We start from the raw sequence: 23068 nt of genomic DNA, 5'->3' as shown, positions 1-23068 counted from the left end.
TACTCTCCCCTGCAGACCTGGTCCCCCCAACTGCCCACCCCTGCCAACCTGGTCACCCCTAACTGCCCTCCCCTGCTGGCCATCTTATGGTGGCCATCTTGTGTCCACATGGGGGCGGCCATCTTGTGTGTTGGAGTGATGGTTAATTTGCATATTACTCTTTTATTAGATATTTATATATAGACAAGTTTGGACACAATGCTGGTGTTGAAGGTGCATTTGTGTCTCTGAGGCCAAACTCCTATAGGCAGAATTCTAGAGGTGAAGGATGATATCAAAAGTTAACGACTTGCCCCGATCTACTCTCAGAAAGTTGGGTCGATTTATGTACTTGCCCAAAGTGTCCAAAATAAATTATAATATCATGATCAAATAAATTATGATAGCACTTCCACTCATAACACAGGCACGCAGAAGAGGACAGACTTTCCCAACTGGGATAGTCAAGGAAAACAGCCAAGAGGAGGCAACTCTTTAATTTAACATGGATCTTAAAGAATGAGTAGTTTTCTGGGAAGAGTCATCTGAATGGGGCCTTCCAGGCAGAGGACACAGCAGTATTGAGGCCCAGTTGTGAAAAACAGGGCAGCATCTGAAATATGCATGGGGTGGACGAGGCTAGAGTGGGGACCAGATCTAGGTCAGAAAAGGTCTGAATGCCCAGATAAGACATTCCCAGAGACTTCATACAGTCTTGGACAAAAACACTCGGCACACTGAGCTGCAGCCGTGGAGTGGAAAGAGCGTCCTGCTAAGGTGGGTCTCAGTCCTCGGCCCCAGCCCAAGGCATCACGAGAGATCTGCACACATTGACTCAGTCAATGAATGGGGAGGACCCATCCCACAAGAATTATTCCTTGCCTCCTCTCTATCTAGGCTGAGAGTTTGCTTTCCTCACTAGACGAGGTGTGTGTCCTGGGAAGGGCAAAAGTGTTGTCTACTACACCCTGGTATTTCCTGAGCTGAATGTGGGGCCAGGCATTTCCAGGGGGACTGGGTTGAATCAATGCTACGTCATGAAGGAAGGACCAAACCACTTTCAGGGTTGGACACACAACGCTGGTTTTGAAGGCACAATGAGTGGTCAGCCTGCCCCTGGCTATCAGATGACGGCCGTAGAAATTCAGGCACCAAGTCCACCATGATTCAGTTTACATGTTGGCACAAAAATGATGGACTGTTTCTCCAAGCAGCATCCTAGGGGCCCGAGCAGGTTGAAATGTGTTGCCAAGGACAATTTGTCTCTGGGCAGACTAGTAAAATAAGCCAAAACCACACAAGAGGCAGACTCCTGCCTGGGGTGGTGGGGAGTCCCAACAGCTCATATCACATATGGACTATTCACAGTGAGCCAGGGACTTGCTTAATACTTTATGTATACGTGAACTCTGGTAATCCTCACAGTAATCCCATCATCCCCCATTGCACAGATGAGGAAACTGAGGCACAGACAGGTAACAGGAGGAGGCAGAATCTGAAACCAGAGAGCCTTACCAACTGCACTCCACTGCTGTGGTAGACAGGGGACTTGGAGGGCTCTCCTGACCTCTCTCTCTCTCTCTCTCTGCAGGTGTGCTCTGCAGAGGTGAAAATGACAGCGCCCAGCAAGGGGAGGGTTCTCCATAAATGCTCAATGGCTGGATGGACATGTGAATGAATGGAAGCACCCAGAGGAGATTCAAGACCATGCACTGCAGATTCCTTACCCACTCCCAGACATTGTCAATGGAGCAAATGGCCCCATTGGTCACTTGTTTACACACAAGTGTGTAAGAGGCAAATATGGAGGTAGCTGTCCAAGTAACCCAATATGAAACCAGAGTCTGATGCCTGTGCCATTCGGTGGTTTTCCTGTTTTGTTTTTAATTTGTAGATTGCAGGCAGACACATTCATTCTCCTGCAATCACACATGATCTATTTAAGCTTGTCCGGAGGGAGTTGAGCGAGTCGCTAACTGGCATCTCCTGCTGGGCAGGGTAGAGGGAGGGGGCGATTGTCCTGCGCGGAAGAAGCCACCTACCTTGGCTTCAAAGAAGTTCTTGGCACCCTTGACGCCCTCCAGGGCAACATCGATCTCGGACAGCTTTGCCAAGGCCATCAGCCCACTCTCCTCCTGCAGCTCCCCTGCGGCAGCCTTGTGAAAGATGAGCAGGAACTGTGGGGAAAGGTCAACATAGGTGAGAAATTGACAACCATCTCCTTCGGCCCCACTAGATTGCTTACCTTTCCCAGTATTTTCTAAGAAATCCTTATAGCTATGCTTCAAATGCTTTAGCTCTGTCTCTCCACTTTTGTTCATGGTCATTTTTGACTTTCAAAAATTTTACATAAAATCTAACAAACTTTTTCTTTTTTCTCACCAGTGTTATGCTTAGAAAAACCTTCCTCGCCACCAAGGTTATAGACACAATCACCCACGTTTTTGTCTACTGCTTTTGACTCCCCCCCTTTTTAAAAAAACAAAACAAAACATGTAAATATTTAATCTCTGAAATGTATTCTGATCTATCATGCAACGTTGATCATTAACCATATTTTCCTTCAAATGGTTAGTTAGTAATCCCCACATCATTTATTGGATAATCCATCTTCTTCTTCCAGATTCAAAATGTGACCTGAATGAGTTAATCTTTAAAGCCAGCCTGTGCCAAGGCCTCTGTAGAATGCATTTAAAAATAAATAAATAGGCTAAGCTGAAAAGGTTGGTCCCCCAGCTTTCTGTCTTTCTTCCCCAAGTCAATTTTATGGCTTTTAATTTCTCTTACTTAAACAATTTTTCTGAATTTATTTGTCAGTAATGCTACCCAACTTCTACCATTTATTTTTCCATTTGGAAAGAATATGAGTTATGCATTCACATCAAAGAGGCTTCTCCAGGTTTTCATGTGCTACCTAAAATATAGGGAAATTTGGGGTTCTTTTTCATGACCTTCTTTTCTAGAGAATGGCTTCCCAAGAGCAAAGGACAATACCTAAAGTATCGTGAGAAGTAAAACACCTACAACAAGCTCTCCAAATCCCACCTGGGATGTCTTTTACTGCCAAGACTCTTAATTCCTGGAGGGAAGTTTCTTTCATCAAGTCAAAGTTTCAACCTCCTTACCCTGGCCAGTGGCTCAGGTAGTTGAGCATCCCCCCATGCAGGGATGGGTCATAGATTCGATTCCCAGTCAGGGCACATGCCTGGGTTGCAGGCTTGATCCCCAGTTGGAGGTGTCAGGAAGCAGCCAATCAATCTCAATGTTGCTGTTGTTTTTTTCCCCTCTCCCTCTTTCTCCAAAATCAATAAAAACATACTTTTATAAAAAAGTTTTTCTGAAACCAGTTTGGCTCAGTGGATAGTGTCAGCCTGCAGAATGAAAGGTCCCAGGTTTGATTCTGGTCAAGGGCATGTACCTTGGTTGTGGGCACATCCCCCATAGGGGGTGTGCAGGAGGCAGCTGATTGATGATTCCCTTTCATTGATGTTTCTTTTTTTTTTCTTCTTCTCTTCTTCTTTTTTTTTTTTTTTAATATATTTTATTGATTTTTTTTACAGAGAGGAAAGGAGAGAGATAGAGAGCTAGAAACGTCGATGAGAGCAAAACATCGACCAGCTGCCTCTTGCACACCTTCTACCGGGGATGGGCCCGCAACCAATGTACATGCCCTTGACCAGAATCGAACCTGGGACCTTTCAGTCCGCAGACTGACGCTCTACCACTGAGCCAAATCAGCTTCAGTATCATTGATGTTTCTAACTTTCTATCCCTCTTTCTTCTTCTCTGTAAAAAATCAATAAAATATATTAAAAAAAAAAAAAAGAAAAAGTTTTAACCTCTACCTCCCCCATCCCAGAAACATTGCTAATAAAGTTTTCTTTGTAATTCTTGCTTTGGGAGTCTTGGGAGCATTGCTGAATGCAAAGCTGTGGATGAAGCAAGATGCTCAGGGGTGAAGCAAGATGTGCAGGAACACGCAGCTTTGCAGAGGCCACTGGTTGGCTCAGTAGCAACACGATGTTCATCCACCCGCAACTTCAAACTCTCTCACTAGGGGTCGGCAAAGATTCAGTTTGCTGCAGACTCTCAGAGCCCAAACACTGGCTCCAGAGGCTTGGAAAATATTAAGTATACTTATATGAAAGCTATATATGAAATCAGCTTTATCACTGACTATAAAGACACTTCGGTGTTTCGTTTCATATGCCTGAGAGTCAAGCTCAGATATTATAAAAGAAATGTATTTAACTATTTTTTAAATTAATACATACATATTGGCTATAAAAACAAAACAAAACAAAAAACAAGCCTGTTGAAGAAGGTGAGGTTCACAAGAGTAGGGAGGTGTGGGGGGGATTTGGGGACAGTTGTGGTCGGGCTCTCACAGAAAACCCTGAAGCAGCAAAGACTTCAATGCTGCAAATGTGAGCCACTCCAGGAGAGAAGGAGGGAAGTATCTGTCCCTTGTCCCTCGGTACCCTGCCTGTCCTTAAAGCACTTAGTTACAGAAGCCCCTCCCCCACCACACACACAAAAGCAGGTAGCCTCTGCATACCAGCCATTCCCTTGGGCCCAGGGAGGCAACGGGAAAAGATAGAGCCTAGCAACAACCCAGGTGACCCTGGGGAGGCCTCTCACGTCTGAAGTGGAGATGACAATGTTCCTCGGTGTTTACAGAACAGCGTAAAGTATTCCTTGTGGGTCTTTTCCCAGAGCAGATCCCAGCCTGGCCCCGTATGCTCCCTCTGCCAGCTCAGCAGATGACCAAGAGGAGCCCTGTCATTACTGAAGGGCCCCCATCCCAGCCAGTTAAAGAAGATAAAAAGTCCAGCTCAACCTGAAAATGTGCAGCCTTCCAAAAGCTTGTCAGACATTCCCATTTAATTTTATTACAATCACCAACGCTGAATGACAATTTCTCTAACTGCCCAGCCTTGTTTGTCTTCCTATTTATAGTCCACAAAGACTGGTATGTTGTGGAGAATTGGAAAATGTCCTAGCTATGAGCAAAGAGCGGGGGAGGGAAGGAGAAACAGAAAACAAAGAAACAGAGAGAACGGTCAAAGCTAAACGCAATTTCAGATACAAGTTATATTATAAAATGCTTCGGATAAGTGTAGGAAATTTTAAATGTCATGGCTCTAGCTTGAGATGCAAACATGTCTCCATATTAGTTCATAGTTTGCAAGTAACAGAAACAAACTTGGTTTAATCAAAAAGGGGGTAGTCATTATATAAAAAGGTATCTTTAGCTGAAACCGGTTTGGCTCAGTGGATAGAGCATCAGCCTGCGGGCTAAAGGGTCCCAGGTTTGATTCCGGTCGGGGGCACGTACCTTGGATGCGGGCATATCCCCAGTTGGGGGTGTGCAGGAGGCAGCTGGTCGATGTTTCTCTCTCATCGATGTTTCTAACTCTCTATCCCTCTCAATTCCTCTCTGTGTAAAATTAATAAAATATGTCTTAAAAAAAAAAAAAAAAAAAAAGAGAGAAGATATCTTTAAAAAATCAAGGGTAGCCCTGGCCAGGTGGCTCAGCTGACTGGAGCATTGTTCCACTCACTAAAAGGTTAAGGCTCAACCCCCTGTGAGGGCACATACCTAGGTTGCAGGTTTGATCCCCAGTTGGGGCTCCTAGAGGAGGCAACCACTCGATGTTTCTCTCGCACATGAATGTTCCCCTCTCTCTCTTTCTCCCCCTTCCTTCCTCTCTCTCTAAAATCAATAAAAATATATCCTCAGGTGAGGATGGAGATAGAACTGCTAACTTTGGTCCATCGTTATGTTTCTTCTGTGCGTCTGTACACACATACAAACTACAAATGCAAATAATATTTTACATACAGTTTAGTAATCTGCTTTTGTCCTTACTTTTTTTTTTTTTTTTAATTGGTTCATTTGTTAATCCTCACCTGAGGATATTTTCAGTGGAATGGAGGAGGAGAGACAGAGAGAGAGAAACATCGATGTCCCACTGATTGGTCAGGCCCAGGTGAGGATCAAGCTTATACCTAGGTATGTGCCCTTGTTCAGAATTGAACTGGGACCCTTCAGTCTGCATGCCAATGCTTTATTCACTGAGCCACACCGGGTAGAGCTTGTCCCTACTTTTTACATTGTCAACAATTGTTCTCTGGTCATGAAACACTTTGTTGTATCATCATTTTTAATGGATCCATGTATGTCATTTTCTAAAATGCCCTTAATGTACATGCATTATTTTCATAATTGGAAATGAAAAGGTTTAAGAGGAAGACCATTTCTTTGTATATTTGGGAAAAGCAGCAAAATAATACTTAAGAGAGACCTACCTTTTGTATCAAAGAGCTTTATTTGGGTGTGACTTGCTTGGGAGAGTTAAAGAAAGGTAAGCACTTACTAAGTGCCAGGTTTTGAGAAAGGAACTGAAGATGTGAGCAATTTTGTTTCTTGGCAACCCCTGTCCCATGTGATGATGGTAAGTCTGTTGACCATGGTGCCCTGTAGCACCTGACCTGGCCTTAAACAATAACAGTCCCCTGAATGCAATGATTGGTCCAGGACGTGGGCACGCATTCCTAGTAGGTCCAATCAGAGCTCTTCCTCTAGGACCGGTATGGACTGAGACAAAGAAGCGCTCTATTCACTGGGGTTGCTAAACTGGGACACTGCACTTTGGAGCTGTTGTCAGCCATCTTGCAGGTGCTGGGAAAATGCCCTATGTGGAGTAGAAGATGAGGTGGACATGGAAGAAAGCACAGTGAAGATGTAAAAATATATCAAGAGAATGACCCTGGATTACTTGTGCCTAATGCATTTCTACTTCTTCATCTCCCAGGTATGTGAACCAATACTGATTTTATTTTTCTCATTTACATTAGTTGGCATTCTCTTTCTGTCACTTACAACTAAGAGTTCTGATACAGGCAAAGGAAGAGAATTTGGTTCTCCCAACAGTCCTGAGGAAAAGCTATTAACACTCCCATATTAAGACAGAAAAACTGAGGCACAGAAGGAAAATAATGTGCTGAAGTTCTGCAGCTTGTGTGAGACTGAGGTCTGACAGCAAACCTCCCTCCATAAGCACAGCGTGGTAACAGCAAGCGAGCCTATATCTCTGGAGATATATCTGCTAGAAGTGGGACCACAATGGGCTCTGAACTGACAAAGGAGTGAATGAAAAGGTCACTAAGCCCTGTAGGCAGGTTGAAAACACACCATGGAACCCTTGGAGATGTCCAGTTCTCTACTGTCCACCATCTGTGGGAAATGGCCAAACCAGCATCTCCAGCAGCTAACCAAGCATCTTGGACTCTGGGAAGAGCAAATTTGGTAAAACTCAGGGCAGGGATTGTGTTAGCTCAGTTGGTGACTTGCACAGACCTCTTAACACCCTCTCAATTTCTGTTCCCCAGAGATCACAACTTTGCCACAGAAGCTCTTTCCCTAGTGTTGCCTCCAAAGCTTCACCAAGCAAATGCTTTTACCTTCTACACCCCAGGGGCACCAGGGTAGGAAAGAGTCAGTGTCCAGTACCACACATGCATGATATAAATGAACCAAATGGCAGGTGAGGGAGCAGGAGGGACAGGTGGGAAGGTGACCATGGCGAGTGACACAGGTGACATACAGGCTACAGCTCAGGTCCAGCCATAAGCTGGGGCCTGATTTCAGCCAAATGCTGACCTTTTTGGCCCTCTAGCTCCAAGCTCTGCAATAAAGGCTGGACCGGATTATCCTAGTTGGGGGCCTATGCCCAACACATGTTTTCCGTGATCTTTCATCTCCATCCACATCTACCAGTTCAGGAAAGGAAGTGATGGAAGAATCTGGAGTTGATTTGTGGGCAGTGAGAGGCAAGGTCAGTTTCATCACAGCTGGGCAGGAACTCGTGGTTGCTAATCAGCTGCAAAGACCCCAGGAAGAGCCTCCAAGGCCCTATCTAGTCTGGACAGAAAACCAGTACTCGGTCAAAGTCACCATTGGAAAGCAGGATGCTGGAACTCCACTGTTTCTGGAATATTAGTAACAAAGGGTAAACACCAGGAAGGACAATCTTCTCTATTCCCGGCCCCTGAGGGATCAGCTGAGACATGCCTAAGAATAGACTTCAGCAGCTGGGCTAAAGCCCAGAGCCTTCAGCCTGATGTTGTCCCCAGGTTATTCTAATTCTAGGCCACTCTGACACATCTAGAGGCCTTTTAATAAAACTCAAACATATAAAGTGTACTTAGTGGTCAGAGTGACACCATCCAGATTACAACTCTTCACATCCATAAGAGACACACTCTGGGGGCAGACTTAATGAGCGCCAAAACCCCACTGAAGCAAGTCCTGCTCCATAAGGGTGTTTCCATTACAGAAATTCTCCCACTGTAGACACAACTGTTCCTCACAGTCAGTTGGCCTGGAGGTCAATTCCTCCCAATGATACCAACAGCAATCAAAGCTTAACTACAACAAGACTGTGCACACAGCCCACAAAAGGGTGCGCCAAGAGTGTCCACCTCAGGTAATTAGAGAGACTGAGCCACCAGGCCCTATAGGACACATAGCACACAAAGCCACTCTATCAACAAAGGAAAATACTCAAAATGCAGAGACAAAGAAACAGGTCACAAATGAAAGAAATGGAGGAAAGCAAACTACTGGATATACAGTTCAAAACCATGGTTATAAGGTTACTCAAGAATCTTCTAGAAACCTCCGAGAAATTTAGTGAGACTCTCAAGGATATGAAAAAGGACCAATTAGAGATTAAGTATACACTGACTGAAATAAAGAATAATATACAGAGATCCAACAGCAGACCAGAGGATCCCAAGAATCAAGTCAAAGATTTGAAATACAAAGAAGCAAAAAACACCCAACCGGAAAAGAGAAAAGAAAAAAGAATCCAAAAATATGAAGATAGCCTCTGGGACAACTTCAAGCTTACCAACATCAGAATTATGGAGTTACCAGAAGAAGAGAGAGAGCAAGGCACTGAAAACCTATTTGAAGAAATAATGACAGAAAATGTCCCCTACCTGGTGAAAGAAATAGTCTTACAAGTCCAGGAAGCGCAGAAAACCCCAAACAAAAGGAATCCAAAGAGGACCACACTAAGACACATCATAATTAAAATGCCAAGGACAAAATATAAAGAGAGAATATTAAAAACAGCAAGAGAAAAATAGTTAGTTACCTACAAGGGAGTAACCATACGACTGTCAACTGATTTCTCAACAGAAACTATTCAGGCCAGAAGGGAGTGGCAAGAAATATTCAAAGTGATGAATAGCAAGAACCTACAACCAAGATTACTCTACCCAGCAAAGCTATGATTTAGAATTGAAGGTCAGATAAGAAAAAGCTAAAGGAATTCACAGATAAGAAAAAGTTAAAGGAGTTCATCACTGCCAAACCAGTATTATATGAAATATTGAAGGGTATTCTTTAAGAAGAGAAGAAAAAGGCAAAGATAAAAATTATGAACAGCAAAGTGACAACAAATACATATCAAAAAGTGAATCTGAAAATCAAGTGAATAAAAAAAGATGAACAAACATAATAAACTGGTGAATATAATACAATTAGGGACATAGAAAGGGAGTGGACTGACAATTCTCAGGGGGGAAGAGGGTGTGGAAGGTACAGAAGAGACTGGACAAAAATTGTACACCTATGGATGAGGACTTGGGGGGATGGGTAAGGGCAGAGGGTGGGGTGGGAACCAGATGGAGGGGAGCTATGGCGGGGGGGGGGGGGGGGGGAGAGGAACAACTGCAATAATCTGAACAATAAAGATTTATTAAAAATAAAAATAAAAGAATGAATGCCTTAGTCCCCAAGGGGCCTCTGGCTGTTACACTATAACTTTCTTCACCTTAATTCTGAATTTACTGTGTACATGTTTAAGATAAAACTTTAGACTTATAATAAAAAATAAAAAACTCAAACATATAAGACATGGAATTCCCTTTCTTCTGGGGTTGCATCCTTACCCTGGGAGGAACCCAATGGCCTTGAGCCTCCTCCCTACCCTCAAACAGAAAAGGCCATATCACCCACAGGGAATCAGCCTGTGAACCTGTGTGCACTCTCTCATACAAAATTTTGCTTGCAATTTCAGGGTTCAAAGGCCAAAATGACTATTCCTTTTAGAGAAAGAGTGGAAAAGGGAAGGAGAAAGAGAGAGAGAGAGAGAGAGAGATTGATTTGTTGTTCCACTTATTTATGCAATCATTGGTTGCTTCTTATATGTGCCCTGACTAGGGATAGAACCCACAATCTTAGGGATGTGTTCTATCCAACTGAGCTACCTGGACAGAGCAGCCTCCTTTTTTTTTTTTCTTTTTTCTTTACTATTTTTAAATGCTTACTATAAAAACAAAAAGTTTTAATATGGAAAAAAAGAATAAACTTATATAACCACCAAAACTATGCACCCAGAAATACCTACTATGAATATTTTGGTGAATATCTTCCAGATTTCTCAATACTTATATCATTTTACCCAAATGAGGCTAACCTACCCACAATGACTTTCTTCTTCTTTTCTTTTCCCTCCCAATTGATTTTTATTTTTTTATTTTTAGTTTTTAATATATTTTATTGATTTCTTACAGAGAGGAAGAGACAGGGATAGAGAGTTAGAAACATCGATGAGAGAGAAACATCGATCAGCTGCCTCCTGCACACCCCCTACTGGGGATGTGCCCGCAACCAAGGTACATGCCCTTGACCGGAATTGAACCTGGGACCTTTCAGTCTGAAGGCTGACGCTCTATCCACTGAGCCAAGCCGGTTTTGGCCCTCCCAATTGATTTTAAAGAGAGGAAGGGGAGAGAGAGAGAGAGAGAGAGAGAGAGAGAGAGAGAGAGAGAGAGAGAGAGAGAATTGATGTGAGAGAGAAACATGGATAGGCTACCTCCCACATATGCCCCAATAGGGGATCCAACCCACAAACTCAGTATGTGCCCTGATAGGGAATTGAACCTGCCACCTTTTAAAAATACATTTTTTTTTTTTATTATTGATTTCAGAGAGAAAAAGAGAGGGAGAGCAAGATAGAAACATCAATGCTGAGAGAGAGTCTTTGACTGGGTGACTTCTGCACACCCCTTACTGGGGATAGAGCCCACAACCTGAACATGTGCCCTGACTCTGAATCAAACTGCAACCTCCTGGTTCATAGGTTGATGCTCAACCACTGAGCCACACTGGCTGGGCCGAACCCACCACCTTTTGGTGTACAGGACAATGTTCCACACAACCGGGCTACCTGGCCAGGGCCACCCTGACTTTCAGTCTCTTTACTGAGCATTTCCCCATGGCAGAACTGAGGTTCACTAGTGCCTTAAATTGTTTTTACAAGCAGAACTGTAGATTAAATATCCAAACCCTGCTCTGGAGAAGCCCAAGCCATTTGTACTCCAGGAGACTGTACATTTGAAGGTGTCCTCAGGGTCACTCCCCCTCCAGGGGCCCAGGATTGCAGGACACAGGTACCTCACGGAAGCTGAGCTTGCCGTCAAAGTCCTCGTCCACCTCCTTGATCATGCTTTTCAGGCCCAGGTGGGTCTGGGGGGCCCCCAGTTTCTCCATCATCAGCTTCAGCTCCATCAGGTCGATGAAGCCGTCCCGTCCAGCATCATACCTGCAGAGTCAAAGGAAGCACACGGATGAGGCATGGCACAGCCAGGACAAAAGAACACTTGTTACTCTCCCAAGTGTGTGAATCTTTGGCCTCACTCATTGAAAAGTGACTCAAGTGCCTCCTGCTTTGCAGCACCTGGACCACAGCATCAGAAGGGACCACCTTCCACAGGACACCTTTGGGCACTGCATACTATGATTCCCAGTGGATCTTGTACTACATGTTTGTTTTTAATGATTTATCTCTAGAAGTGGACCATAGTTTCCTGACGATGAAAATATTCCTGTTTACCTTTATTCCCTCCATTTCCGTCAATAAACATCAACGGAATCTCCTGATACTGGACAGCAGGCGAGCTGCAGGAAGGTGCCCTGTGCACCCACTATCTTCACACAAAGCAACCAGAGACTCCAGTAGCCTCCCCTTGGGTTTCTCTGCCCCCATTTCCACCAACCCCTCCGCTCATCCTTCTGTCTCCTGAGTATGCTTCCTGCCCTTGCACGAGGCTGTGAATCAGGCTTGGCCACTGCACCCTGGCTTTATGCTTTGCCTTCTGGCTCACTCATCTAGTCTCCAGTTCCGAACAGTCACTTTGGTGTGAGTGACAGCTGAGAGGGATCCTGGCTCTGTCCTCTTGTCTGAGTTTTAACCACATAGCCAGCACCTCTGGTGGTTGTCCCTTGAGGCCCCCATCCCTCTCCCTGAAAACAAACCCAGCCACCTCCACGTGGAGATCCAGCCCTGCCCTCTATTGCAGAATGCCTAGGTCAGCCCAGTAAGGTCTTCTTTAGCCTTCTGTCCTCTGCTTTCTCCTGACCACTCCACCTGCCTTCTCTACACACTCGGTTATTACAGCATTTTCTCACAGACTCCCTAAACTCCTCCCTTCAAGTCCATCTTCTTTTCTGCTACCTAGAGTTCTCTCTTGCTTTAAAAAACATATCCATGCATAATCGCCAAAAGGTGGAAACAACTCACATATCCACTGACACTTGAGTGGATAAATAAAATGTGGTATATCCATACAATCAATGGGATATGGCATATTTATACAGTAGAATATTATTTGCAATAAAAAGGAATGAAATTCTGATACATGCTGTGACATGACTGAATCTTGACAACATTATGCTAGGGTTGAAATAAGCCAGATACAAAAGACAAATACTGCACAATTGCATCTATTTGAGGTATCTAGAATTCATAGAGATAGAAAGTAGAACAGTGGTTAGCAGGGAGTGGGGGAATGAGGAGTTACTGTTCAATGGGCTAGAGCCACTATTTCCAACCAGCTGCAGTGGCACAGTGATGTGTCATAAGAATTTTTTAAACATGCAATACCTGATATGTCATCAGGGGCATTGACCTCTTTTCCCTTAAACTGTCAAAGAAAAGAAAAATGACAACAACCGACACAACAATAACTGTGTAAATGACAGTTATACCTTTATTTATTTTTTTGTCAGACTGGCCAAAAAAAAAAAAAAATATATATATATATATATATATTTGTTGGTGTGCCACAAAATTTTAGTAATGAGTTTATGTGTGCCATGAGATAAAAAAAAAAAGGTTGAAAATCTCTGGGCTAGAGTTTCAGTTTGGGATGTGAAAAGGTTTCTGGAGACGGATGGTGATGATGGTTACAGGAGAATGTGAATGTACACTTAACGGTTAAGATGGTAAATTTGTTAAAAAAATTTTAAAGAAATAAAATATATGGTTTCTTCACTCTCTATCTCGCCCTTCCCCCAACCTAACAACAAAAACCCACCATTGTTGGGAACCACACCACCACCCACCAGGAATTACAGCCTTTAGGCAACCAGAAATCCATCTCTGTGGGCTGGAGGTATTCTGAGGCCCACAGGGTTGGGCTGGACATGAGGCCTGTACTGCTCGACATGATCCAGCCACAGTGGCTGACTCATGCCAATCCTCCCACCCGGAACACACCATGCACCCAGAGCACACCACCCACCCACTCCGGACTCTCTAGGTGGCCTTTCTATACCCCAGAGCTCTGAGAGCTGCCCCTTCTCTCCTCTGATCTCCAACAGCACCCACTGTCTGTCCCCCTCTGGAATTCGCTGACGCAACCTCCTTCTGCTTGGCACCTTCCAACTCAAGCAGCTCTGTGCTCTCACTAAGCACTGCCTCCTTGCCTGGGAGAATCACAGTACAAGTGCTACTGGGTGCAGGCAAGACCCCTGGATCTGCTGGTGACACCAGGGACTCTTTTAAAAAATATATATTTTATTGATTTTTTACAGAGAGGAAGGGAGAGTGAGAGAGCTAGAAACGTTGATGAGAGAGAAACATCAACCAGCTGCCTCTTGCACACCCCCTATTGGGGATGTGTCCGCAACCAATGTACATGCCCTTGACCGGAATCGAACCTGGGACCCTTCAGTCCACAGACTGACGCTCTACCACTGAGCCAAACCAGCTTCGGCGACACCAAGGACTCTTAAGGACAAAACAGGTGTCCAGGTCTGGAAGGAGCAAGGTTCTTCTGGGTTTCCAGGAAGGGGGCAGCATGTATGAATCACAGATGGACCAGTCCAGGATCTAGTATTACCAAAGGATTGTTTGTGAGCCCTTTAAAAAGGAAGCAATGATTGCCATCAGTTCAATAAATATAATTCAGGGGTGGGCCTTATTTACTCGGTTTTAATTTCTTTTTAAAATAACGGCTTTAAGGAGATATACACTGAGTGGCCAGATTATTATGATCTCTGAACGCATAATAATCTGGCCATTCAGTATATACACATATACATATACATATACACATACACACACACACATATATATACATTATATATAATATATATATATATTAGAGGCTCAGTGCATGAATTTGTGCATGGGTGGGGTCCAGCCAGCCTGGCTAGGGGGAGGGGATATGGGAGGTTGGCCGACCTGCCTGATGGTCGAACTCCTGGTTGAGGGGACAATTTGCATATTAGCCTTTTATTATATAAGATATACACTGAGTGGCCAGATTATTATGCATTCAGAGATCATAATAATCTGGCCACTCAGTGTATATTATAAAATTAATTTTTAAAATTTGAATTCACAAGATTGTGCAGCCACCATCACTATTTAACTCCAGAACACTTTCGTCACCCAAAAACAAATCTGTATGGTTATTCCCACTCCCCTCTCCCCCACACCACACCCTAGCAACTACTAGTTTGTTTTCTGTCTTTATGTATTTGCCTATCAGATAAATGGAATCATCCCATATGTGACCTTTTGTATCTGGTTTCTTTCATTTAGCATAATGTTTTCAAGGTGGCATATGTTAATCAGCACTTTATTCCTTTTTATTCATTGCTAAATAATGTCCTATTGTATAAATATACCACACTTTACTTATCCATTCATCAGTTGATAAACATTTGAGTTGTTTTCACTTTTGATTGTTATGAACAATGCTGCTACCACACTCACGTACAAATTTTTGTGCAGACATACGTTTTCATTTCCCTTTGGTATATATCCAAGAGTGGAATTGCTGAGACACATGTTCATTTTCTTTTGAAACAAGATTGTCAAGTTAGTCCCTCAGAAAACCACTGCTAACCCGTTATCTCTGCCAGGGTGAGCAAGGCCCCTCTGATAGGCTGCTGGGGGAAAGATAAACAGGTCACAGGTGCCTTTACAATCAGGGGGGTTTGCTATTGGTTGTAGAGCAACCTAGAAAGGTGCCAACTACCAAATCTGCTGGTGACACAAAGTTGGGGCAGAAGCGAGGCCTAAAAGATCTCAGCAAGCTGTGATGTCCAGGATAAAACAGAGCAAGGAGAGCACACATTACCTAGCAACCCCACTTCTGGGTGTACACCCAACAGTACTGAGAGCAGGGACTCGGCCCGGCCGGCATGGCTCAGTGGTTGAGCATCGACCTATGAACCAAGAGGTCAGGGCACATCCCCAATGATTCTCTCTCATCATTAATGTTTCTCTTTCTCCCTCTCCCTTCCTCTCTGAAATTAGTAAAAATATATTTTAAAGAGAGCAGGGACTCGAACATGTTCTAGCAGCATTATTCACAATACTCAAAGGTGAAAACAACTCAAATGCCCATCGATGGATGACTAAATAAACAAAATGTGGTGTGTACTTACAACGGAATATTATTCAGTTTTAAAAAGGAAAGAGCCCAGCTGGTTTGGCTCAGTTGGTTGAGCATCAACCCATGAACCAGGAGGTCATTGGTTAGATTCCCGGTCAGGGCACATGCCTGGGTTGTGGGCTCAATCCTCAGTAGGAGGCATGCAGGAGGCAGTCTATGGATCTATCTCTTTCACTGATGTTTTTTTCTCTTTATCCCTCTCCTTTACTCTAAACATATAATAATATGGTTTTTTTGTTTGTTTTTTTTTAAAAGAAAGGAAATTCTGGCAGATGCTACAACATGGACAAATACTGTATGATTCCACTTATAGGAGGTACCTAGAATAGTCAGACTCACAGAAAGTAGAATGGTGGTGGGAATGAAATGAGGTGCTCTTATTTCCTTGTTTTTGCTAACAGAGTTTCAGTTTTACAAGATGAAAAGAATTGTGGAGATGGATGATGGTGATGGTTGCCCAACAATGTGAATACACATCATGCCACTGAAACTGTGCACTTAATAATGAGTAAAGTAGTAAAGTTTATACCTTATCACAACTTTTTTTAATATATTTTTATTGATTTTTTACATAGAGGAAGGGAGAGAGATAGAGAGCTAGAAACGTCGATGAGAGAGAAACATCGACCAGCTGCCTCCTGCACACCCCCTACTGGGGATGTGACCGCAGCCAACGTACATGCCCCTGACCGGAATCGAACCCGGGACCCTTCAGTCCGCAGACCGACGCTCTACCACTGAGCCAAACCAGTTTCGGCTTTATCACAACTTTTTTTAAAGGCAAGATCGCAAAACTAAGTCCTCCACACCCACTTCTCAAGTGCAGGTCTCGGAGGAAAGGGCTCTGTGTGATGACATTTGGAGATTTGCCGGATGCCAGTGAGTTTGGGGGCTGCCCAAAACCCACGGGTAAAATCATGACGGCGAGAAGGAAAAGTTCCCAATCCTGGACAAGGGGGGCCGCAGTACTCCCCAGTCTGCTCCACTCCAGGCTGACCCCAACACCGAGGCCTATGGGCCTGGTCAGTGGGGAGCACCCAGGAAGGGGGATGGTGTAAGACCACACCAGGATTAGAGTGGAAGGAACCTGGAGCATTTGGCGCCGGGAAGCAGAGAGCTATCCTCAGGTTGTGCATTTAGTTCCTGGGAACCTCTGGACGGCGAGGACTGGGCTCTGTGCTTAGCCAACACAAGGAAGAGCGCTCTGGCAAAAACAGGCGACGAGGAGGAGACCTGAGAAAGGAGAGCTCTTACAAACAGGCCACCGGCACAGGCTCCGTTACAGGGAGTCCTAGTCAAAGTAAACAGGCCTCTTTAGTGTGGAACTTTCCAGAACCTTCCATGCGGTCATGTGTCTGAGATTTAGCAGAGGAAAAGGGCGCACAGACTCGTCTGACCACAGGTCTCTGCATCTGGGAAATTTCCACCAGAGGAGGCACAACTGACACCCTGGGGTGCCAGAGAGTTAACTTTGGGAGACACTTCCTTGGGCAATTCCAGAAGGGCGACTAGTTACACGACCAGCACAGCCGCTTCCATGCTGAGATTTTGAATGGAATGGCCTCCACCCACTGCTCAGCGCACTGCGTGCAATCCACCCAAGTTTGCGGAGGAAACCAAAGCCACGAAGGGGGAAGGGGTGCATTCAAGGTGGGAACCATTGGGGGCTGACGCCCAGAGGGTTAGGGTCTGAACGTTAAGGAAGGAAAAGAGAAGGCAGGAAAGGAGCAGCCCCGAAACTTAGGTGAAAAGACTGAGGGAGGCCCAGGAAGAAGAGGTAAACAGGGGCGAGGAAGGAGATGAGACAAGATCGGGGAACAAAGCAGGAATTTGTTCTGGTGTGGGGGGGTTGGTAGGGGGGGAGAAACGAGGACCAGGGTTTCCCTGCTCCCCTAACCTGGAGCAACATGCTCCCCCCTCACCCACCCACCCACAGCACAGAGGGGCTGTGGATAGCAGGCCATGCGTGGAGAGGGGCTTGGAGATTTTCTTCTTGTTTTGTTTTTGTTTTTGTTTTTTGGTGTTCTTTTCTTTTTTTCTTTTTTTCTTTTTAAATATATTTTATTGATTCTTTTACAGAGAGGAAGAGAGAGGGATAGAGAGTTAGAAACATCGATGAGAGTCATCGATCAGCTGCCTCTTGCACACCCCCTACTGGGGATGTGCCCGCAACCAAGGTACATGCCCTTGACCGGAATCGAACCCGGGACCCTTCAGTCCCCAAGCCGATGCTCTATCCATTGAGTCAAACCAGTTTCGGCTGGTGTTCTTTTTTTCATCTGGATTGTGATTGAGAGGAGTTCAGAAGGTTTAAAAAACCTTTATTTTTAGGCCCTGAAGCTTCAAACATTCTCCAGACTTAAGAAAAAGGACAAATATGTCAGAAAGGGACTCAACACAGCCTGGAAACAGGTTAAGGAATTCCACTTTCTGTGACTGGGCAGGAAAGTTTGGTTTGACCACTCGTACCTGCCCCAGGGGGCAGATCCCAGACAGAAGAAAGAGCCAAAGCCGCAGCCACAGCCCCACTGGGGTCCACTGTGAGCCACCAGCTTGGCAGAAGAATAGACAGCGTGTAGACAAAGAGGGGACATCTCCCAGGCCAAGAAAGACGGGGAAGGCAGGGGTCATGAGCCAGCCACCGCCTTCACTCCTGGGACGCAGCGAAGGCTGCTTTCACTGCTCCTGCTGGAAGCACCGGCCCAGTGCCATCTCCGTAAGTCCTGGCAGGACTATAAAGTGGTCCCAGTAGTGGCATCTTCACCCCTCCCGGTGGAGCTGGCATTGATCATTCAGGTCGTCTAGGAGGGTTTGTCCACAGTCCCTTTCTTCAGGGCCTGCTTTTGCAAGAGAGGCAAAAAGACTTCCCAAGTGCCCTGTCATTTTACTGTTTTGTCTGCTCCTCTCCCAGCATCTAAGACGATATATGTGTGCAGCACACACAGTGGGATTCAGGGAGCCTAATAACTGAAACCGGTCTGCTCTGCAGTTCACGACGCATTGTCTCATATTCCAATCCTTTTCATCTTTACCCGTCCCATGAAGAATTAATAATAGCCACCTGTTTCTTGTTTTATTGTGAGCACAGGCACTGTGCTAAATCGCCTCGCTGAACTCAACAGTTCTGTAAAGTGGTGATGAGTCACCCGCTTGATGGATGGCAGCAGCTGAGGTAGGCAGCAAAGCCAGGTCCTGTGTGGGTCCCGATGAGCCTGGGACTTCCAGACAGGAGCTTGGCTCTACGTGGGTGTAGAGAACGCAAAAATGATAGTTAACAGTTTACCATGTGCCCCTCAACTTGAAGGCGGGCCAGGGGGCACCGTGCCTACTCAATGTCCCAATGCACAGATCCTACTGCAACTGTGAGGTTTACACCTCTTACAATTCACATGTGGAGCCTTTGGCAGAAGTGAGCTACATTGCTGAGTCCCGAATGTGGGTGGGTTCTGATTTTGGTCTTAACGCACGATGCTTCGGACTGCCCAGAGATGCAAAGTCATTCGTTCTTGGCCAAGAGAAAACTGAGGTTGCCATCTTATAAACATTTGGAGAAAGTCTCACCAGTCAAGCCCTTGAAATAAATTTAAACTGATTTAACCCCCCACCCCACTTCCAACACACCCTCTGAGGGATGTAGTATTGTCTAGCTGATGAAGAAACCAGGCCCATCAAGGTCAACCAGCCCAAGGTCACTAGGGCCTGGTGAGGTGAACAAGGAGGACATCCATCCTGATGCCCAAGCCTGCAGCCCACCCCTGGGGCTGGGAGGCATGGCCAGCAGAGGCAGGTTCTGGGGAAGGAAGATTTAGTAGCAGGCCAGTCCTTACACAATGCCAAGGTTGCCCCTCCAAGGACAGTTCCCAGAGACAGGTTAGCCAAAGCTAAGGTACAGAGGAGTTTCTGGGGAAGTCGGGTGTTAAAAAGATCAGGGCCTTTCTGAAGGCTTAAGATTCCCTACATTATTCCCACATCCCACGGTGGGTACGGCCGCAGGTGCAGACGCTGAGCGGAGGGGCCCCGGCTGGCCCAGAGGGCACAAAAGCCTGCTTCCCTGTGCTCAGAGGCCCTCTTCCGAGGCCACGGCAGTGTGGCAGCCCCTTTAGACAAGGCGGCTGACAACCGCTCATCTTTCTTCAGACTTTGGGGCCTGTGGAGAAGGCGAATGGAGTTGGGTATGTCCTCCTTATCCTAGAAAACGCTTTTGCTGCCTGCCCCATGAAAATGCTGTCACGTTCCTTGCACTTTGGAACCCAGCCCCGAGAAAAGGAAGCAGCACCTAGAACAGCCTGCCCACGTCAGGCCCGCCCACACTGCCCCGCTGGCAGGGCCACCCACCAGGCATCGCCCCCAGAGACAGATGTCACTTCCCAGCACTGGGATGTGGGACCAGGTCACAGGGGAGCCTGGGAAGGGAAGGCCAGGAGAAGGAGGGGGACCAGGCCCAGGGAGGCCCCGAGGGCAGGATCCCAGCCCTGAGCCTCACTAGGGCTTTCTCTCTCTCTCTCTCTCTAAGCCTGGCCTAACCCTGCAGCCACACCCCCACCATTTCAAACCATCAAACTGTTTTCTTTTCCTCCCCACGGTTTACATCTTTCAAATGCCTGCAGGCTTATATTAGAACTCCCTTAAGCCCTTGGCTCCCCACTACTAATATCTTAGCTCCTTTTTTTTTCTTAGCATTTAAATTTTAACCCAGCAATTTCTTATTAAAGACAACCCGGGATATTAAAGAAAAACCACATGTAATCCCAAAACCTAGCACCCTTTTGTGTTTCCTGGGGCTTCCCGCTAGCCCTCCTCGGGACTGGTGACCTTTCCCCATGTTTTTGCTTTAAAATGTCTTGGGCCCTGCCCTGGCCAGCATGGCTCAGGGTTGGGCGTGGGCCCGTGCACCAAAAGGTTGACAGTGGACTCCCAGTCAGGGCACTTGCCGGGTTGCAAGTTCAGTCAGTTAAGGGGTCTGTGGGAGGGAGTGGGTGGATGATTTTCTCTCATCACTGACGTTTCTATCTCTCTTTCCCTCTCCCTTCCTCTCTCTGAAAACAATAAAATAAAATAAAAACACACACATATAAGTAAATATTTTTTTAAATCTTTAAAATGTCCTCAGTCCCTGTCATCTGTCTGCTCTCCAGGTTTTGTTAGGGAGAGGCTGGTCTGAGCAACACGAGATGGCCCTGCTGACACAGGCCGGGTTCAAGCTCAGCCCTGCCACTCACTTGGGAGAGGCCTGGGCTGGGGGCCCTCTGCAGACGGGGTGTGAGAGCCATCTGTGCTGCGCGGGGCGGGAGAGGGGCCAAACGGAGGTAAGACGCCTGCACTGGGCCCTGCACCTGGGAAGCAGCCAGCGAGAGGGAGCTGTTTCTAAAAGCAGTGCCTGTCTGCAGCCACGAAGAGGAAGCTGACAGCTTCCAGGGCTTCTGCTCTGCATTGCTGCCCACACCCAACCAGGCCTCAAGCAGGCCCCACCACCTTAGCGTTCTGCAGGGAACCCAAATCCACAGCCTGCGGTGCTCCCTGCCCTGACGCTCCGCCAGCCCTTACCGAGGGACCCGCCCAGCCATCCTATGTCAGAGGACCAGGTCTGCTCCCAAGGGCCCACTCTTTACTGACTGGGTGGGTGAGCAAGGCCAGGCTGAGATCTCTGAACACACGGCTGTGTGTGCCTGTGACCTAGAAAAGCCCCCAGAGGGGCCAGTGGCGCCGAGTCCTCACCCACCAAAGGCCGCTAGCAAGGGGGCGAGGGCCAGTTTCCAGTGTGGGCCCAGAGCCGGCAGCTCCTTTTTCCACGAATCACTGGGCTCCCGCTGAGCGGAGCCCCTGGGTGTTCTTGGTTTTCAGCACACAAATAATCTTGCCTTAATGGAAGAAAGAAGCCGCCAGCTTTTGTCCGTCTAAGGCTCAGCCATCAGAAACTCCCCAGGGGCCCCTCCGAAGGGGGCTCTCAGGGGGTGGCAGTGCCCCAGAAAATGCCTTAGTGTTGGGGGATCATGCCTCAGACCTGACCAGGGCATCGGGACACCCCCACTTGTCTTTCAAAAGGCCTCGTGTGGAAATCGTGTATTTCAAACAGGCAGGGGCTGGCTACTCAAGGTGTGGTCCCGGGACCAGGTCACCCAGGATTGTTAGAAACGCAGTATCAGGCCCCATTCCTGCTGGTGCCCAGGCTCTTTCAAGCAGGAGAAAGGCACTGTGCCAGACTATCCCCAAGGCGAGTGGCCTTTCCTGGGGGGCCCCCACCTTCTCACTGTGCGGATCCCTAGCTGGGCCTAGCCACATGAGCGTCAGGACTCCCCAAGGTCACAGGACCGCCCCTCCTCCTCCAGACTCCCCCGGTGGCCCGTTCGCTCAGTCTCTGGTTTCCTAGTCTTTGTGTGGGTCCCCCTCCAGCTCCCAGCTGTCAAGTCATCTGCTGCTCCTTCCTTCCTTCTTTCCTTCCTGTTTGCTGCAGGGAAACCAGATCTCCACGTGTGTGACCACTGCCTGCAAAGGTAAGAGTAAGCAGGCTCTGAGCCAGGGCCCGGGGGACTCGCAGGAGTTAAGTACGAAGGCTGGAGCCCAAGGTCTTTGATTTCCAATCAGGCTGCTCCCAGCCAGCTTCGTCCAATGAGCTTTGTCAAGTTCTATTCACCCTCTCACTCACCACCGGGCTCCCAGCTACCTGGGGCCACTCCCCAGCAGGAGGAAAGCACAAAGACCAGTCCCAGCGGGAAGCCGAGGGACAAAGAGACAGTTGAGCTGTGATAAGGCCGGAACTTGGGCAGAGCTGGAGTGGAAGGAGGTGCGGGGACAGAGGAGCAAATGCGCTGAGAGGGAGCCACCATCACCAGTCTAGTCCAGAGGTGCCAGGATGTCCCAGAAGGCAGCCCAGGGCCCACTCTCACAAAGCATCCTGGGAGAGTTGTGTCTGCCAAAGGGCAACAGGGGGCGACCCTCAAAGAGTCTGAGGCAGAGACGCAGCATCAGAGAGCTGTTTCAGAAAGACCTCTCAGCTCTGTGAGCAGAATGGGTTTTGTGAGGGGTGGGAGATGAGCAGACTAAGGCAGGGGGCCCAGTGGGGGAACGCCATGTAGTCCTAGCCATGGAGGGATGCAGGGGGGTGGGGGGGAGGGCAATGGTGAGGTGGGAGCTGTACTGGGTACAGGTGAACGCCAGCTTCACCTGTTCTGTGCACGGCCAGTGCTCATTCTGGCCAATTCCTTCCTTTTCGGGCACAAGGCCAACCAACCTCTTGGCAGGCTGCAGGAGACCAGTGGAGTCTGGGTCTTGTCCCCACCGTCAGCCACAGCACCCTATAGTTCCACACATCATACACAGTCTG

General features: G+C 46.9%; 1 protein-coding gene across 1 annotated transcript in view; it reads right to left on the bottom strand.

Moving 5' to 3' along the window:
* The window catches only part of EFHD1 (EF-hand domain family member D1), a 42821-nt gene that overhangs the window by 7936 nt on the left and 11817 nt on the right, over positions 1-23068 (bottom strand). Inside the window, exons 2-3 of the mRNA XM_036420636.2 lie at positions 11453-11600; positions 2022-2156 (exon numbers count right to left, since the gene is read on the bottom strand). Coding sequence (XP_036276529.1) covers positions 2022-2156; positions 11453-11600 — 283 coding nt within the window. The remainder of the gene's footprint in view (positions 1-2021; positions 2157-11452; positions 11601-23068) is intronic.

Source organism: Pipistrellus kuhlii, unplaced genomic scaffold, assembly GCF_014108245.1.
Source record: "Pipistrellus kuhlii isolate mPipKuh1 unplaced genomic scaffold, mPipKuh1.p scaffold_m20_p_7, whole genome shotgun sequence".
NCBI classification, from domain to species: Eukaryota; Metazoa; Chordata; class Mammalia; order Chiroptera; family Vespertilionidae; genus Pipistrellus; species Pipistrellus kuhlii.
Note: the sequence above shows the minus strand (reverse complement) of the source record. Positions and strands in the feature narration are given on the sequence as shown.